Source organism: Mya arenaria, chromosome 9 (genome assembly GCF_026914265.1).
Source record: "Mya arenaria isolate MELC-2E11 chromosome 9, ASM2691426v1".
NCBI classification, from domain to species: domain Eukaryota; kingdom Metazoa; phylum Mollusca; class Bivalvia; order Myida; family Myidae; genus Mya; species Mya arenaria.
Genome location: NC_069130.1, coordinates 5391218 through 5407481, shown reverse-complemented (window position 1 = coordinate 5407481; position 16264 = coordinate 5391218). Strand labels below are relative to the sequence as shown.

Below are 16264 nucleotides of genomic sequence, written 5' to 3'. Positions count from 1 at the left end.
AACTAGGAACAAGGATCAACAGAACAAAACTCCACAAACAACACAGTGGATATATACTAAATAAAAACTAGGTGTGTTTATCAAGGATAGTAAGGTACCCACAGACCAGGGGACAATTTCTTATTTGATAAGCATTAAGACATCTCATTAAAGTAGAACTTGATATTTAAAATTTCAGCACATTCATATCAATAAAGTATACAGCTCTCTTTTCATTATGATGTTTTATGCGAAACTGAATACAAATGAAAATCTGATGCCTTGACTAACCACCTGAATGAGCATCTATTTAAATTAAAACTGTCCTCATTTAATATAATACTCAATGGTTATCTTTACAATAAATGCAGGATCAGCAGTATCAGGGACGTCTGTTCTGTATCAATAATAATGGCATGCACTTTATCGTACAATAAAGCAATAATTATTCTGAAATGAAATTAAGAAGTAGAAAAAATAAGTTTGAAAATCAATTATTAAAACAAATGATGGCCCATTTTTTTATTAAAACAGTTATGTTAAAAAGACATAGTTAGAGAACAAGTTCGACATGCACTGACTAGCACTATTTTTTCTACTAAAAGTGTCATTTTTAAGTTACCAAATAACTGAAACATTGTTAAAATATTTTTATAAGAAATTAAACATATAACATGCTTGATCTAACATCATTATCAAAGGATGATATTTGCTTTTACTTTTCACAAAATAAAAATAATTATCACCTGATGTCCTTTTCAGTAACTCTTCTGCGCCAGTAAGTCGATTGAATAAACATGCGTATGAAAGAAGTTTTTAGATGAAAAGAGCGTTTCGGACGGGCTGCCTTTTGCTCAGAATGATAGTGATGATGATGATGATGATGATGATGATGATGATGATGATGATGATGATGATTAATCTGGATGGAGAAACTGTACACCCAGGGCAAACACCGCTCAATAAAATTTATCTTTGGACCAAAATTGACGTCTAGGCCTCCTGTTTGGGTAAAAGAACCATATTGACCTTTTTGAGTGGCTGATGCGACCAGAGGGAGGCGATGCGACCCCTACAGACCGGGAATATTGGCAAGGCTTATCGCCGCCCAATAACGCCTCCAGAGTGTACGTCATTATTTTCAGATATGTGGTGAGTGAATTTTGGCAATTTAGGTATTTCACGCTATGGTTGATTCCTTGAAAATTGATTAAAAATTACAATGTTCAACAACAAGCTGATAAATATTTCCGCCTTAAGACTACCTTTTAATTGAATGTAGTGACTGCTGCCCGGATTGATTAACATGCACCCATCTTGGGTGGAAGCGCCGAGGACTGCTGCACTAAAAGCGCTTGAAGATCGGTTCCTACCACCAAGACAAACTTGTACGGATGCCAACTACGGAGGCGAATACAGAGCAACTGAAACGCTACCGCAATTAGACCATCGAACCTCCATGACGCGGTTTAGCATGTACTTGAGATGGAGGCTTACCAAAGGTCAGAGCGCAAATATCACAGAAATGAAAGTGAATATGTCTGTTCATGAGAATGATAGTAATGGCATTAGAATGTCGAAACTTGAAAATGAGCTACACTGTTTCCAAAGCTTTAAAGGCAATTTGGCCAAGGCTGTGGAAACATTATCGAACAAATGTGCCCAACCACCTTAACAATGAGCGTGAAAAAAACGTTGTTTCAATTGTGAAGCAATGTAGTATTTTTAGAGGGATTGCCCAAATTATAGGAAGAAATGGCTCTAACAACCAAACAGGGGACCTGGAATAAAAGAAAAACAAATCAAAAGTAACGTAATACTTCGGTGATGGCATTTTTCATGAATGTGGAATCAATTATGTAAAATCTTATTGACACTGGGGCAACGCTTTCATTTTTATCCAATAAAGCATCGAAGCGAATTTTGGAGGAAAAACACTCCATAAAGTTTCTTCCTTAGTTGATGTAGCAGCTGGAGAACCCCTAATCATCGAAGGTAAATCTTCCGTTCCGTTCCCTTCCATCTAGACGGCACGCATTTCATCACAGACGTTAAAGTGGAAACACTGTTTTCATTGGTCTGGATTTTTTGAAAGGAAAAAGCTTGATCTGACCAATGATACTCTCAGCATTGGTGAGAAAGTGTTAAAAGTTAGTGTCGGTTGAACATTAAGCAGCTAAGGTAATTTTAGTTGAATAGGTAGTTGTCACTCCACAATCAGAGGTGATCGCTAGAGAGCAAGGGTTTAAATGCTTACTGAGAATAGTGGAATCATAGAACCATCTGATTTCGTAGAGAAATGTGGAAATTGCTTGTTAAACACTCTGAAACTTTTTCTATAAATGATGCTGCTTCGGGAGGACAGGCATCGTTAAACATCAGATTGACACACAGGCAACGCGAAATCTATAAGACATCCGTTCAGGAGAATGTCATTTCACATATGGGAGGAGGCTGATAGACAAATAGAAGAAATGATAGAGAAAAAAAAATCAGTTATTTGCGAGCGAATGGGTATGTGGTATTGTCATGGTACAGAAAACAGTGGCCCCAAATAATAAAAGGCGTTTAAATGAAGTCATAAAAGGGGATGCATAATAATCATAAAGCAGCTATTGAAGACTATCTGGATAAATTGACTGGGGCTGTATGGTAATCATGCTTGGATCTCAATTCCGGATATTGGCAATGTGAGGTAGAAGAAAGGGGTCGCTCTAAAACTGCCTTTATCTTCAAAAGAGGCTAATACAAATTCAAAGTCATACCATTCGGACTTTGTAACGCCCCTGCGATTTTCGAACGGTTGATGGAATAATTAGCTAGGTTTCTTTTTGCAATAATGCCTGATTTATATGGATAACATTATCGTCATCGGCACGACATTCGGCGACATGATTTCTTATTTGGACCACGTGTTATTTCGACTTGCTGTTGCATCGTTGATAGTGAAACCAAGAAATCTCCAGTTTTTATTCAGAAGAACGTTGAATTTCTGTGTCATTAAGACCAATACGGCAAAAGTGCGTGGGGTTAATAAAGGCATTTTCCTTCACCTATGGTGGATGTCAAATAATTCAAAGGATTATGCAGTGACTATAGACGCTTTGTCTAGAATTTTGTGAACCAAGCAAATCCTCTGCAACGTTTAGTTGCAAGGTGGATAAAAGTGTTTTCAATGTATGACATGTAAATTGAGCCTAAACCTGGTCAGCTTCATAAAATTGCAGATGGACTTAGCAAGAAGTATGCAATCAATGCAGTATGTCTCAATCTACCATTGATGACATCATAGAAATGTATGCAGGAGTACATGACACTCGGATAATTGCCAACTTCAAGGGCGTGATCCGGAACTGACGGTTTTTAAGAAAGAAGGCGAATGTTCAAATATGCCCTTGAAGACAAAATGACCAAGAAAATCTTTGAACATCTTTTTTTCTTAAACTACATGGCCCAGACCTTTGATATTTATTATGTAGCATCATATGATGGCCCTCTACCATACTGTTCAAATTATACACCTAGAGTCAAAGCTAGTCACACCCCATATTTTTAAGCTACAGAAAAGAAAGTTGGACCATATAAATATACAGTTTTGCACACAAATATCAATGTTGTCCTTGGATGATATTGACTGTGACCTTTTCACCTACTTTCTTATCTTTGAAATTTCAGCAATAGAATAATGTCCATGTGTACAGGTTTGTAAACAAATATCAATGTTGTGACTTTATGCCCTTGTCTGTGATCTTTTGACCTACTATTTTATTTTCTAAGCTTAAGGGGAAAAAATATGTGAACAGTTTTAAATATAAATACCAATGTTGTTCTTGAATGACCTTGACTGATACCTGTTGACCTACTTTCTTATATTTGAAGCTACAAAAATCACATTTAAACCAATGTGTGCAGTTTTGCAAACAAATATCAGTCCACTGTGACCTTTGACATACTTTTTTAATTTTCAAGTAATAGCAATGAATTCGACAAATCTCAATTGTAGTTTAATATAAAGTTGCATTGCCATTAACCAATTAACTCATTCATTCACATAAAACTAAGGTTTAAAACTCACTCACAATTTAAGGCCATTATGGCCCTATTTTTCAAATAGGTGTTTGTGTATATCACAACCAGATTATTTTCTACAAAGTTACAAATAATAAAGAAATCAGACAAAGTTTGAATGTTTATTCAATGTTAATCTTTTTCAACTTAAAACAACATTATTTATGCAAACGCAGATTAATAAAAACATGTAAACTGACTCAGCTATATACTTGTGGTTTTTTTCAAGAATATAGACTCATCAACAGGTAACAATCCTTTTTTTACTGATTCTCACGGATAGAGAACAACTCATTAGTTTTGACGTAGAAAAACTAACGCAATATTGTCAATCTAACACTTAAACTTTTTCTCATAAAATAATAAAATGCAACTTTTAAGTGGGAATAAAATTTAATTGAGAAATCAAATAATATGAATGAACGGTTTAACCTATTAGATAAAATTAAGAACATACAAATTGTGCTTCCAAACTCCATTTCAACACCAATAATACATATATCAGAGTAAGGCATTTGCCTGGGTTATCTTTTGATAGATGTACCCACATTAGGCATTCATTAGGTTCTTTTGTATGAACCTAAAATACATGCCCATTTAAACATGGGTAAGCCAAACATACCCATTCAACACCCAGGTAAGTCAGACATGCCCATTTAAACATGGGTAAGCCAAACATGCCCATTCAACACCCAGGTAAGTCAGACATGCCCATTTAACACCGAAGTAAATCAGACATGACCATTTAACACCCAGATAAGTTAGACATGACCATTCAACACACAGGTAAGTCAGACATGCCCATTTAACACCGAAGTAAATCAGACATGACCATTTAACACCCAGATAAGTTAGACATGACCATTCAACACACAGGTAAGTCAGACATGCCCATTTAACACCCAGATAAGTCAGACATGACCATTTAACACCCAGATAAGTCAGACATGACCATTTAACACACAAGTAAGTCAGACATGTCCATTTGACACCCAGGTAAGTCAGACATGCCCATTTAACACCCAGATAAGTCAGACATGACCATTTAACACACAGGTAAGTCGGACATGCCCATTTAACACCCAGATCAATCAGACATGCCCACTCAACACCCAGATAGGTCAGACATGCCAGTTTAACAAATAGGTAAGTTAGACATGCCCATTTAACACACAGATAAGTCAAACATGCCCATTTAACACCCAGGTAAATCAGACATGCCCATTTAACACACAGATAAGTCAAACATACACATTAAACACACATGTAAGCAAGACATGCTAATTTAACACACAACTAAGCAAGATATGCCCATTTAACGTACTGGTAAGCCAGACATGTCCATTCAAAACACCAGTAAGCCAGACATGTCCATTTTACACATTGGTAAGCCAGACATGCCCATTCAAACACCGGTAAGCCAGACATGTCCATTTTACACATTGGTTAGCAAGACATGCATATTTAACACTCAGGTAAGCCACACATGTCCATTTTACACACTGGTAAGCAAATCATGCCCATTAAACGCACCAGTAAGTCAGACAGGCCAATTTAACACACAGGTATACCAGACATGCATATTTAACACACAAGTAAGCCAGACATGCCAATTTAACACACCGGTAAGCCAGACATGCACATTTTAGACACTGGTAAGTCAGACATGCCCATTTAACACACTGGTATACCAGACATGCTCATTCAACACACTGGTATAACGGACATGCATATTTAACACACTGGTAAGTCAGACATGCCCATTTAACACACTGGAATACCAGACATGCTTATTTAACACATCATTAAGGCAGACATGCCCATTTAACACACCAGTAAGCCAGACATGCCCCTTTTACAAACTGGTAAGCCAGACATGCCCATTTAACACACAGGTAGGCCAGACATGCCCATTTCACACACAGGTAGGCTAGACATGCCCATTTTACACACAGGTAAGCAAATCATGCCTATTTAACACAGTTAAGCCAAGCATGCTAATTTTATGCACTTGCAAGCCAGACATGTCAATTTAACACACCTGTAAGCCAGACTGGCTTATGTTCACACACTGGTAGGCAAAACATGCTCATTTAACAAACTGGTAAGCCAGACATGCCAATTTAACACATCAGTAAGCCAAACATGCTCATTTAACAAATGGTAAGCCAGACATGCTAATTTAACACACCAGTAAGCCAAACATGCTCATTTAACACACTTGTAAGCCAGAAATGCCCATTTAACACCCAGGTAAGTCAGACATGCCCATTTAACACCCATGTAAGCCAAAAAAGCCCATTTTAGAAACCTGTTAGCCAGACATGCCAATTTAACACTGGTAAACCAAACATGCCCTTTTTACATACCTGTTAGCCAGACATGCATATCTAACACACATGTAAGTCAAACATGCCCATTTAACACACTATTAGGCCAGACATGCACAGAGAGAAATGTGGAAATTGCTTGTTAAACACTCTGAAACTTTTTCTATAAATGATGCTGCTTCGGGAGGACAGGCATCGTTAAACATCAGATTGACACACAGGCAACGCGAAATCTATAAGACATCCGTTCAGGAGAATGTCATTTCACATATGGGAGGAGGCTGATAGACAAATAGAAGAAATGATAGAAAAAAAATCAGTTATTTGCGAGCGAATGGGTATGTGGTATTGTCATGGTACAGAAAACAGTGGCCCCAAATAATAAAAGGCGTTTAAATGAAGTCATAAAAGGGGATGCATAATAATCCTAAAGCAGCTATTGAAGACTATCTGGATAAATTGACTGGGGCTGTATGGTAATCATGCTTGGATCTCAATTCCGGATATTGGCAATGTGAGGTAGAAGAAAGGGGTAGCTCTAAAACTGCCTTTATCTTCAAAAGAGGCTAATACAAATTCAAAGTCATACCATTCGGACTTTGTAACGCCCCTGCGATTTTCGAACGGTTGATGGAATAACTAGCTAGGTTTCTTTTTGCAATAATGCCTGATTTATATGGATAACATTATCGTCATCGGCACGACATTCGGCGACATGATTTCTTATTTGGACCACGTGTTATTTCGACTTGCTGTTGCATCGTTGCATCATGCCTATTTAACACAGTTAAGCCAAGCATGCTAATTTTATGCACTTGCAAGCCAGACATGTCAATTTAACACACCTATAAGCCAGACTGGCTTATGTTCACACACTGGTAGGCAAAACATGCTCATTTAACAAACTGGTAAGCCAGACATGCCAATTTAACACATCAGTAAGCCAAACATGCTCATTTAACAAATGGTAAGCCAGACATGCTAATTTAACACACCAGTAAGCCAAACATGCTCATTTAACACACTTGTAAGCCAGAAATGCCCATTTAACACCCAGGTAAGTCAGACATGCCCATTTAACACCCATGTAAGCCAAAAAAGCCCATTTTAGAAACCTGTTAGCCAGACATGCCAATTTAACACTGGTAAACCAAACATGCCCATTTAACACACTATTAGGCCAGACATGCACATATAACACATCCTTAAGCCAGACATACTCATTTAACACCCCGGTAAGCCAGACATGCTAATATTACACCCCGGTAAGGAGCCCATTTAACACACCGGTAAGCCAGACATACACCTTTTACACACTGATAAGCCAGACATGTCCATTTTGAACACTGGTAAGCCAGACATGTCGATTTTACACACTGGTAAGCCAGACATGCATATCTAACACTCAGGTAAGCCAGACATGCATATTTAATACTCAGGTAAGCCAGACATGTCCATTTTACACACTGGTAAGCCCGACATGCATATCTAACACTCAGGTAAGCCAGACATGCATATTTAATACTAAGGTAAGCCAGACATGTACAGTTTACACACTGGTAAGCTATTAAAATTACCTTTATGCCATTTTACATACAGGTAAGCTTGACTTACCATTGAATAGACCTGTTATCCCAACATGCCCATTTAACATACTGGTAAGCCATTTAGAATACTTGTTCCAGTAGCATATGGAACACACAGACATCTAATCAAAACACACTGATTTCCCCATGATATTACAGGCTGGATAGGACAAAACCCAACAATCATGTACACCATTGAAATCAAACTCATATTGTGGATGTGGCAGAACAAGAGCATGTTCAAAATATTTGCCATTCAACCCAAAACATGGAAATACTTGTTCATGTACAGCAACCAGTTATCCATATCAAATATGTAGCCTATACTCAATATTGGAACAAGATACAAAGTCTTGGAGAATGAAGCATATACCATCAAGGTTTTTCCAGTTTAATACCATTTTCAAGGGCAGGACAACACATTGTCATGTTTCTCAGTCATCAAATGTCCTCAACAATATGGTGGCTCATTTTCCATTCAGCGCCACATAAACTGTTATATTTTCTGTATTAAAGGAGCTGCGTACAAAAAATTGCCCTCAACAACTAGTGTTTGCCCTTGCTGGTTTAAACACAGTTACTTATCATCAAATGGAAAAACATCCTGCACTATGTGTCTGATCATGTGACGTTTCTCCCGGATAACAGCGTTCATTTCCTGCTGAGTCTGGTACAACACTTGTGGTGAAACCTCACGTGCAGCAATTCGAAAGGCTGAAAGTAGAAACCACAATCACATTAACATCAATCTGCAAATGTTCAAAGCATTATTTAGGAATAAAACGATGATTAAGTATTATTGTAAATTGTTTGTTTGCATCCAAAGTCGGTGATGACCGTGAATAATTTTTAAATTAACAATCAAAATAACATATCAAACTATTTTCTTTCATTAAAATCGATACGGCAGCATTTTAAATATAAATTTTATTATTGAAGAAGGTCATTTATATACTTTCTGTCAAAAACTGTTTAAGTTACGGACAGCCATAAGGCTATTCCTGATGTGCTGAATGATATCAAGCCATGATTACCAACAGTCTTATGAAAGTCTGAGTTCAGAATCAAGTGGCAAAACACTATTTCTTCATTTCATTGCACCTTTGTAACCTTGATGAGTTTTAATGATTAAACTTGCTGATTTTTTACTATTGCTAGCATTAATCTTTTAAAATGAAACCATAACATTCTATGGGAACCTTTCTGTGGTTAGCAACAAAGGCAATTTTCTCTGTGGTGCTATATAGCAATTCATCAGCAATATTGTAGTACCCCTCTGCGGCCATCTTAGGCTACAATTTAAGTTGCCTAGCCAATGGAGCTTTTAAATAACACAGCAAATTTTCATTTTAACATGATCATGCATGCTCAGTTTAATACCAGCTTTCATTTTTTTCAATGGTTTCCTGAATGTATCTATTAAAGGTGAGAGTTAATGCATAAAACGTGCGTTCTGCCCATACAGCTTGCTCCCTATTCAACATCTTCAGATACTAGTATACATTTACAAGAAGGCATTTCTTACTCTCATCCTGACAGACCATATACATGGCTGTCCATACAGAGCCACTGAACAGCTCGCTTGGCAAGGGAAACTCGTGGCGAATGTGCAGAACACTTCCAAACATGTGGTAACCATGGCGATACACATCCTGAAATGTAAGGCAAAAAGCCCTATGGTCATTTCTATTTCTTATAAGGTATCCAATGAGAAAACCAAATGATTGTTTTCATGTGCTTTGTGGCATCCAAGGCTCCAATAAATCCAAACAGCCAGTTTCTGTTATTTCACAAACATGCTAGCTTCATATCTTGTTGCTTATGATAAATACATCTTAAATGTTTTGAATTAGATTGCTTATTTAATTTAAACACCAGTAAGACTATATAAGTATAGAACAAATTAAGTCCAAACCTGCATCCAGTTGCCGATGGTGACACAGCGTACAGTTGGCCGGATGACTATAGCCTGGTAGTGCTCCTCACTAGAGCGTCCCATCACCATGGCAACAAGTGCAAGGAATTCGTTATCTGTCACATGGAGGTTCTGTTGCCAGTTCAGTAGCAGGAAGTAGCGAAGAATGTAGAAAATGAAGCCATTCTTACGCCCATAACGCTCGAACCAGTTCACAGCCTCACCTGTGGACGTACATGTAGGAACATAATAATGAAGTACTAGTACAAGAAGTAGGATCAATTTGGCTTGATTTGACAAGTAACTTGCATTCGAAATCATGCATAGCCGACCTATTTGAGTATTCAAAACCCTTTAAATATAGAAAACATCAGAAAAGCCAATGACAAACAGATGCATGTGAAAATGAACAAGGACGTAGACTTACTGTTAATTCAGTCAATAATTGACACAGCGGAGAATTTATGATAGTTAAAAATAAGAAATTATTTACAATCAACCAAAAAATCATCATGTATTTCAGAGTGCATACTTGGTTGCATTTGGTGACAGATCAGGTACAAATGGCAGCAATTAAGAAATTCTGAGCAAAAATTATATATATCTATCTAAGGGTAAAAAAATTATCAGATATTCTAAACTAGAGTTTTAGACTTGTGAATTTCATTAATATTTCTGTGAAAAAGAACATTTTGCATTTATGAATGGGGCCTTAAACTTGCCCCAAAGGCAGAAATAATAAACCCTTGTACCCCTTTCTTGATGTGACCAGATGAGGTGAAACGTTCGGAGATTGCTGAATATTTTGTCTGGCTGGATCTTGTGCAAGGGAGGGGCACGGCCATCGTCTATTGCTATCACCTAGGTAATATAGAGTATGGCTAAAATAGCATTTATCAGTGGATATAGGTATGAACAAGCCCCATTGGCTTGAAGTTCCTTGGCTCGAATTCCTTGTTGGCTCAAACTGGATGTAAAGGACCGATTGCTTTATACTGAAGCTATGCATTCACACTTGGCTCAAATTTTCTGAGGCTTGCTGTATTTTGCCAGTTCCTTGGAGTTCCAGCCAACAGGGTTTGACTGTTATAATAAATAGATGATTAATATGCAGAAAAGAGTGGAATCTTTTGTCCTGCTGAACCTTGTGAAGGGGCTAAGCAACATTCGTCTATCGCTTTTCCTTGTGGGTTAAAGATCAGATCTGATACAAGATCTGCTTTTGTTTTAATCTGTTTCAGTATTTCATGTAAAAAATAATACAACATACAATGTTGCTTTCAGATGTATGATATATATATATTTAATCAAAGTATGTTTAATATAAAATGTGAGTCATATGGAGAAGAGTTCCATTGGCTAAACTCATAAATGCACATTTAATTGTTAACATAAATATTTTATAAAAAGAGCATTATAAATGTTCTTAGAATATCTATATGTATTGTACAACAGCTTAATGAAACTAGAATAATGTAAGTAATATTTCTGGTTATTTTCAAGACCATTTTATGATTTTAAAGCCTATGAAATTCTATTTTAATGTCATATTAAACCATTTAAAATTAACCGTTCAATTAGACCACAACATGGGCCTATAATTAATTGACTTCATACATGATTTGGTTAATTTTAAACAATGGATTACAAGCACAACCAATTATGAGAACCTACCCCAGCTTTTCTCAGATGTTCGTATGGACTACGGCCATGTTCATTGACCAGTTGCTCCTGCCTCGGCAGCACAATGCGGTAAAGGTAAGCCCGTAGTGGTGTGAGCGCGCACTCTGCACACGGCGCCCCATAGCTGTTGTCCTCCAGTAACATGCGGTACCAGTAGAAGTTGTTGTGCATGCTCATGATGTTGCTAGGATACTGGCCAGAGCGAATCTTCTCCTCTATCACCTAGAAAATTATTTCCACTCAATTTTAACTTCAAGTCAAAAATCCAAATTATATTTCTCTATACACCAAACAACTAGAACCATAATAAATGTACAAACAAATCTAAAATAAATAAGTAAACTGCCTGCAGGGCAAAGCTTATTAGCCAACAAGAGCACTGGTAGTACATTTCTCCCACCTCAGATAAGTAGATACAAATAATTGGCCATGCTGGAAATTTTGCCCACGAGCAAAAATAAAAAAAGTACCTGGATGTAACTAGTTTTTTATTGTCATCAAGCAATGCCTCCCTTGTTGAAGACCATCGTCTATAGCAACATAGAAACCTTGTCTTATGGCAATATTTTAAATCCAAATAAAGCATTTCTCGCTTCAAATGGCACAAAAAAAGTTTTCACACTGCATTCAAGAAATAATGCTGCACTCTCCACAGAACTATTAAAAGAATGATTTGACTTTTTACATATTTTGAATCACTGCGCACATATCTAAGACAAAATATCCCATACCTATAGGCACATTAATTTTACTACACACAAGAGTTCCAGCTAAAAAATACATATTAACTTCATTTTGATAAACTGAGGTGGGACAAAACGGATCTTGAATGGACGCTCTTGATAGATTGGTTCATCCTAACCCTTGTCCAGGATGTTCTGGGAAACTTGGTAAACCTCGTTTCCCCAAAACACCCTACGCAAGGGTTGGAATGAACCTATCTTACACGAGCAGCCATGGAAGATACTTATAATCTGCCAATCCAGGGTTGAAAGCGAAAATATTCCAAGTGAAATGACATAAAGAACCAGAAAGGACCTTTCTGTAATGATTGAAATGCATTCATCTTTTTCTGCTAATTATGGAGCATAACTCAACATGCTTCAGCCAGAGTGATGGGACTTTCCATTCATGTACATATGTGTTTTATCCTAATAAAGTTTGATATAGATACATGTACCTAGAAAGGTTTTCAAGTCATGAAAAATAAAAATATATTTAATGACGCCTACTACTGCAACTCTGTAATAACACTCTGGCCAAGACAATACCTGGCATAAAACCTAACAGAAGAAATAGTTAGATGACATGAAGTAAGAGTTTAATGATTAAGAATGGGCAGAGCGAATGAGCCCTTCTTAATCATTAAAATATTACTTCAGATCATCTGACTGACTTAGAATACAACCTTATTGGCTGAAATCTGACGCAGGGAGTGTGTATCTTGCAGTTGGCGGACCTTTAAACACCAGCAAAAGTTGAAATTCTTAATGATTAAGCGTAGGTTTTAATGAAAGCCTATTAACAATTTCATTGGCTGAGAATGTAGGCTGTAAAACAGTATTCTAAATTAAGTTAGACTGCATTGAGGACCACAGACTATCAACACTCCTAGACCCATCCTCACCTGAGAGAAGTATCCCTTTTGGGGACATTTGTCTGGTTCTCCTCTTAAGTTGTAGAAGTTCCTACTGTGGATAACGGCCTGCCGGAAACCAGGATCCATTTCCTGCAAGTAGGTTACATTACACCATTGACCTAATCATCTTTGTTTGCCTTATTTCACAAGGTTTAAACCTTGTCTACCTGAAATTTTGCATGACTTTTTTTATGATGATCATGAGACATACTATCAACAACAATTAGGCATTGCTAGCTGCTACTGACCACATACATGTGTGTGTATAGTAATATTTCCACTAACGAACATGTATGCTAAAGTAACATCTTAATATAATAAACTGCTTTTGAATAATTGTCAAGTTTAATGATTTTGCACAATGTTATTGCCACCAACAACATAAAGATTAGGACAACAGTTTGACTTTTTTCTTTGAAAGAAAACAGACATGATTAAAACTGAGGTAATTTGGAAGTAACTCAAAATTACGCACAATATGGTCAGCCAGGTACGGGTGGTTGTCAGCAGTGTGGTAGTGTCGGATCCAGCCGGCAAAGTTCTGTATGCACCGTCGTCCCCTGACATCAATCTTATGGTGGAGGCCGCCCCGCATGTATGGTCCCGTGAAATCGTTACCGGCAACAATACTCATCTCCACGAGGAGTCTGTGGTTGTTCAACTGAAAATAATGTACCCACATCATGTTTGAATCATAAAAGAAGGTATTAAGATTCATACATGACATATAAATCCTCCTGTCACTCAGAATGAATACTAGATTACTCTGTGCAATAATTTTTCTTGACTCAATACAGGGCTTCTCAGTAAAAAAAGAAATGGTAGTTTAAATATTATATAATTCTTTTCAAAAAAAGAACATGCCAAAAATTGAGCATCAGAGCAATGTATAAAACACCAAACTGAATAAACAACTACTTACATACATACCTTTAACATGGCCATGACATTCTCTGTAGAAATGACCTTGACATTTAGCCTCAGTGGTTTCTCTGGTAACTCCCTAGGCTCTCCAAGCTGAAGGTCATTCTCAATGTCAAACAGTTCCTGAGGAATCAGCCTACTTTCTTTGAACACACAGAAGTCAGAGTCATTGCTCAGAATTGCAAACGCCTTAGACCTGTCTCTTAAAGCTCTGATGATGAGTAAATCTGCCTCCCCAGCGGGTGACTGATGTATCTCACACCCACACGACCTCAACGCAGCCATAAACTGGTCCTCCAGGACTACTGGACGAATGTTTGTGTACGTGGACAGCTGGCTGATTTCAGTCTTCCCCCACAAAACATCAAGAATCTGTGACATCTTCTTGATATCCTCTTCATGCCTGTTTGCCCAGGTGTTAAATTTCTGCCTTAAAGTGTCAAAAGAGCTTCCTTTGCCAGCATCAATGTAAAACACCAGATGAATATCCTGAGACTTAAGGTCATTCACTAACTTTGTGACATAGTTGTGCAGTGAAGCATACTCTCCACCAAGAATACGCAAGTAGTCATTGCCACGCAGCTGACTTAATCCTTTCCAAAACTTTGACAGAATATAATGCTCGAATGAGTAAAAGTCGACAATCAGTTCAAGTCCACCCTGCTGCTGGGCCACTTGGACTAGATCATATGTGTCAGTGCATGCTTCCCTGTTTTCCAAACATGTGCCCAGTAAGCCCTGCACACCCATTGTTCTAACAGGCAAATATACCTGTTGTCCAGAAGCAGGTATTCAAAGTTGTTCTATCACTCTGAAAGTAATTAATACCAACTCTTCCATATATGTGTGATGTATTAAACACTATCTGAAACTGATATTTTTCGTTAGAAAATCACAGAAGCTAAGTTGGAAACAGAGGCCAAACAGCCTGAAAACCCCTCATCGTGCAGATTTCAACAGTTGCAATTATGTATTGAATAAAGACCTTAACATATCATCAAGTCTGCTTTAAGCCAAGTCAAATACTTCCAACACATATGTTTGGCAAACACTCGAGTTCTCATCAACTATTTCGGACCCACATACGAACCACCTGGTCAACCAAAATAGTCCAGTTTCAGGCATTGTCAAATGCCACTACTCAAGAACAAGTAGTGCAAAATATTGAGTGACCAGCGGGCAGGAATTTAGTCAGCGCAACAATGTTCTTTAAAATTATAATTAGCCAGGTTGAAATAAACCTTTATTTTCTCAACTTAGACTCACATAAAACTAAACCAGGTGTCACGACTATCAAAACATCCAGGTTTCAACAATGAAATTGGCTTACATGCACAGTTCTACCCAACATCGATTGTTCTCTGGAATCAACTCACACCCGATGTAGTCAGCCAACCCACACTCAACAGTTTCCCATTCTCAGGACCTTGTGAGGCATTTAGATTGAGCTGCAAGTAGAGTATTTTGACCTTTTTTATCCAACCTGTTAAATAATAAAAGACACATTTTAGAAAATGTAAAAGCGTTTCAGACTGCTGCATGTGGTCAGTATTTTTCTGACATTACATTCTACCAGAGGACTGCGTTACTAGAAATGTATGAGTTGATGTTGATGATTGTGGTGGTGGTGGTGGTGGTGGTGGTTGTGGTGCTGCTGCTGATGATGATGATGGTGGTGGTGGTGGTTGTTATAATGATGATGTACAGTATTCCAATATCATGAATATGATAATAATCATATGTTCAAAGTTGCTTGAATAGTTCACTTCCAACAAAGCACTACATCTGTCTTAATCCAAATCAATATAATTAAATAAAGATACAATTTCAAGCTACAGAACAACTGTTTTGATTGAAGAGTGTTAAATTCAACATCAAAATACATTGAAGAAAGCGCCCAAGCCTAGGATTAATTTTCCAGGAATAAATCAACATCGCACCGTTTTAAAATTTGTAGAACGTTTCATGATAAAATACCTAGTATAAAGAGAAAACATGCTTAAAAAAGGATTGAAAAGGTTCAAAAATTACATTGTACTATATTTTCGTAAAAACTACACCTGAAAGTCTACTAACTAGTCAGTAGATTGTTTTGTTACACCAGGGAGATGAAGGGAGACAACTTCGACTTCAAAGTGAA

At 37.4% G+C, this 16264-nt stretch overlaps 1 protein-coding gene across 6 annotated transcripts; it reads right to left on the bottom strand.

Annotated features, from left to right (window-relative positions):
• Positions 1–4173: 4173 nt before the first annotated feature.
• LOC128246920 (uncharacterized) lies at positions 4174–16260 on the bottom strand. 6 transcript variants are annotated; one of them, XM_052965462.1, is made up of 10 exons: positions 16185–16260; positions 15455–15607; positions 14131–14935; positions 13676–13861; positions 13189–13290; positions 11553–11783; positions 10631–10739; positions 9879–10102; positions 9489–9615; positions 4174–8677 (listed from the first exon to the last, which is right to left on the bottom strand). In XM_052965462.1, the coding sequence occupies exons 3-10, from the start codon at positions 14872–14874 to the stop codon at positions 8541–8543; spliced, it is 1860 nt and encodes a 619-aa protein (XP_052821422.1). In that variant the 5' UTR covers positions 14875–14935; positions 15455–15607; positions 16185–16260; the 3' UTR covers positions 4174–8540. The 6 variants fall into 6 exon arrangements, with proteins under 6 accessions (XP_052821422.1, XP_052821425.1, XP_052821427.1 ...); XM_052965465.1 differs by having other exon boundaries at positions 15455–15572; positions 16185–16259; XM_052965467.1 differs by having other exon boundaries at positions 15455–15572; positions 16201–16259.
• Positions 16261–16264: the final 4 nt, after the last annotated feature.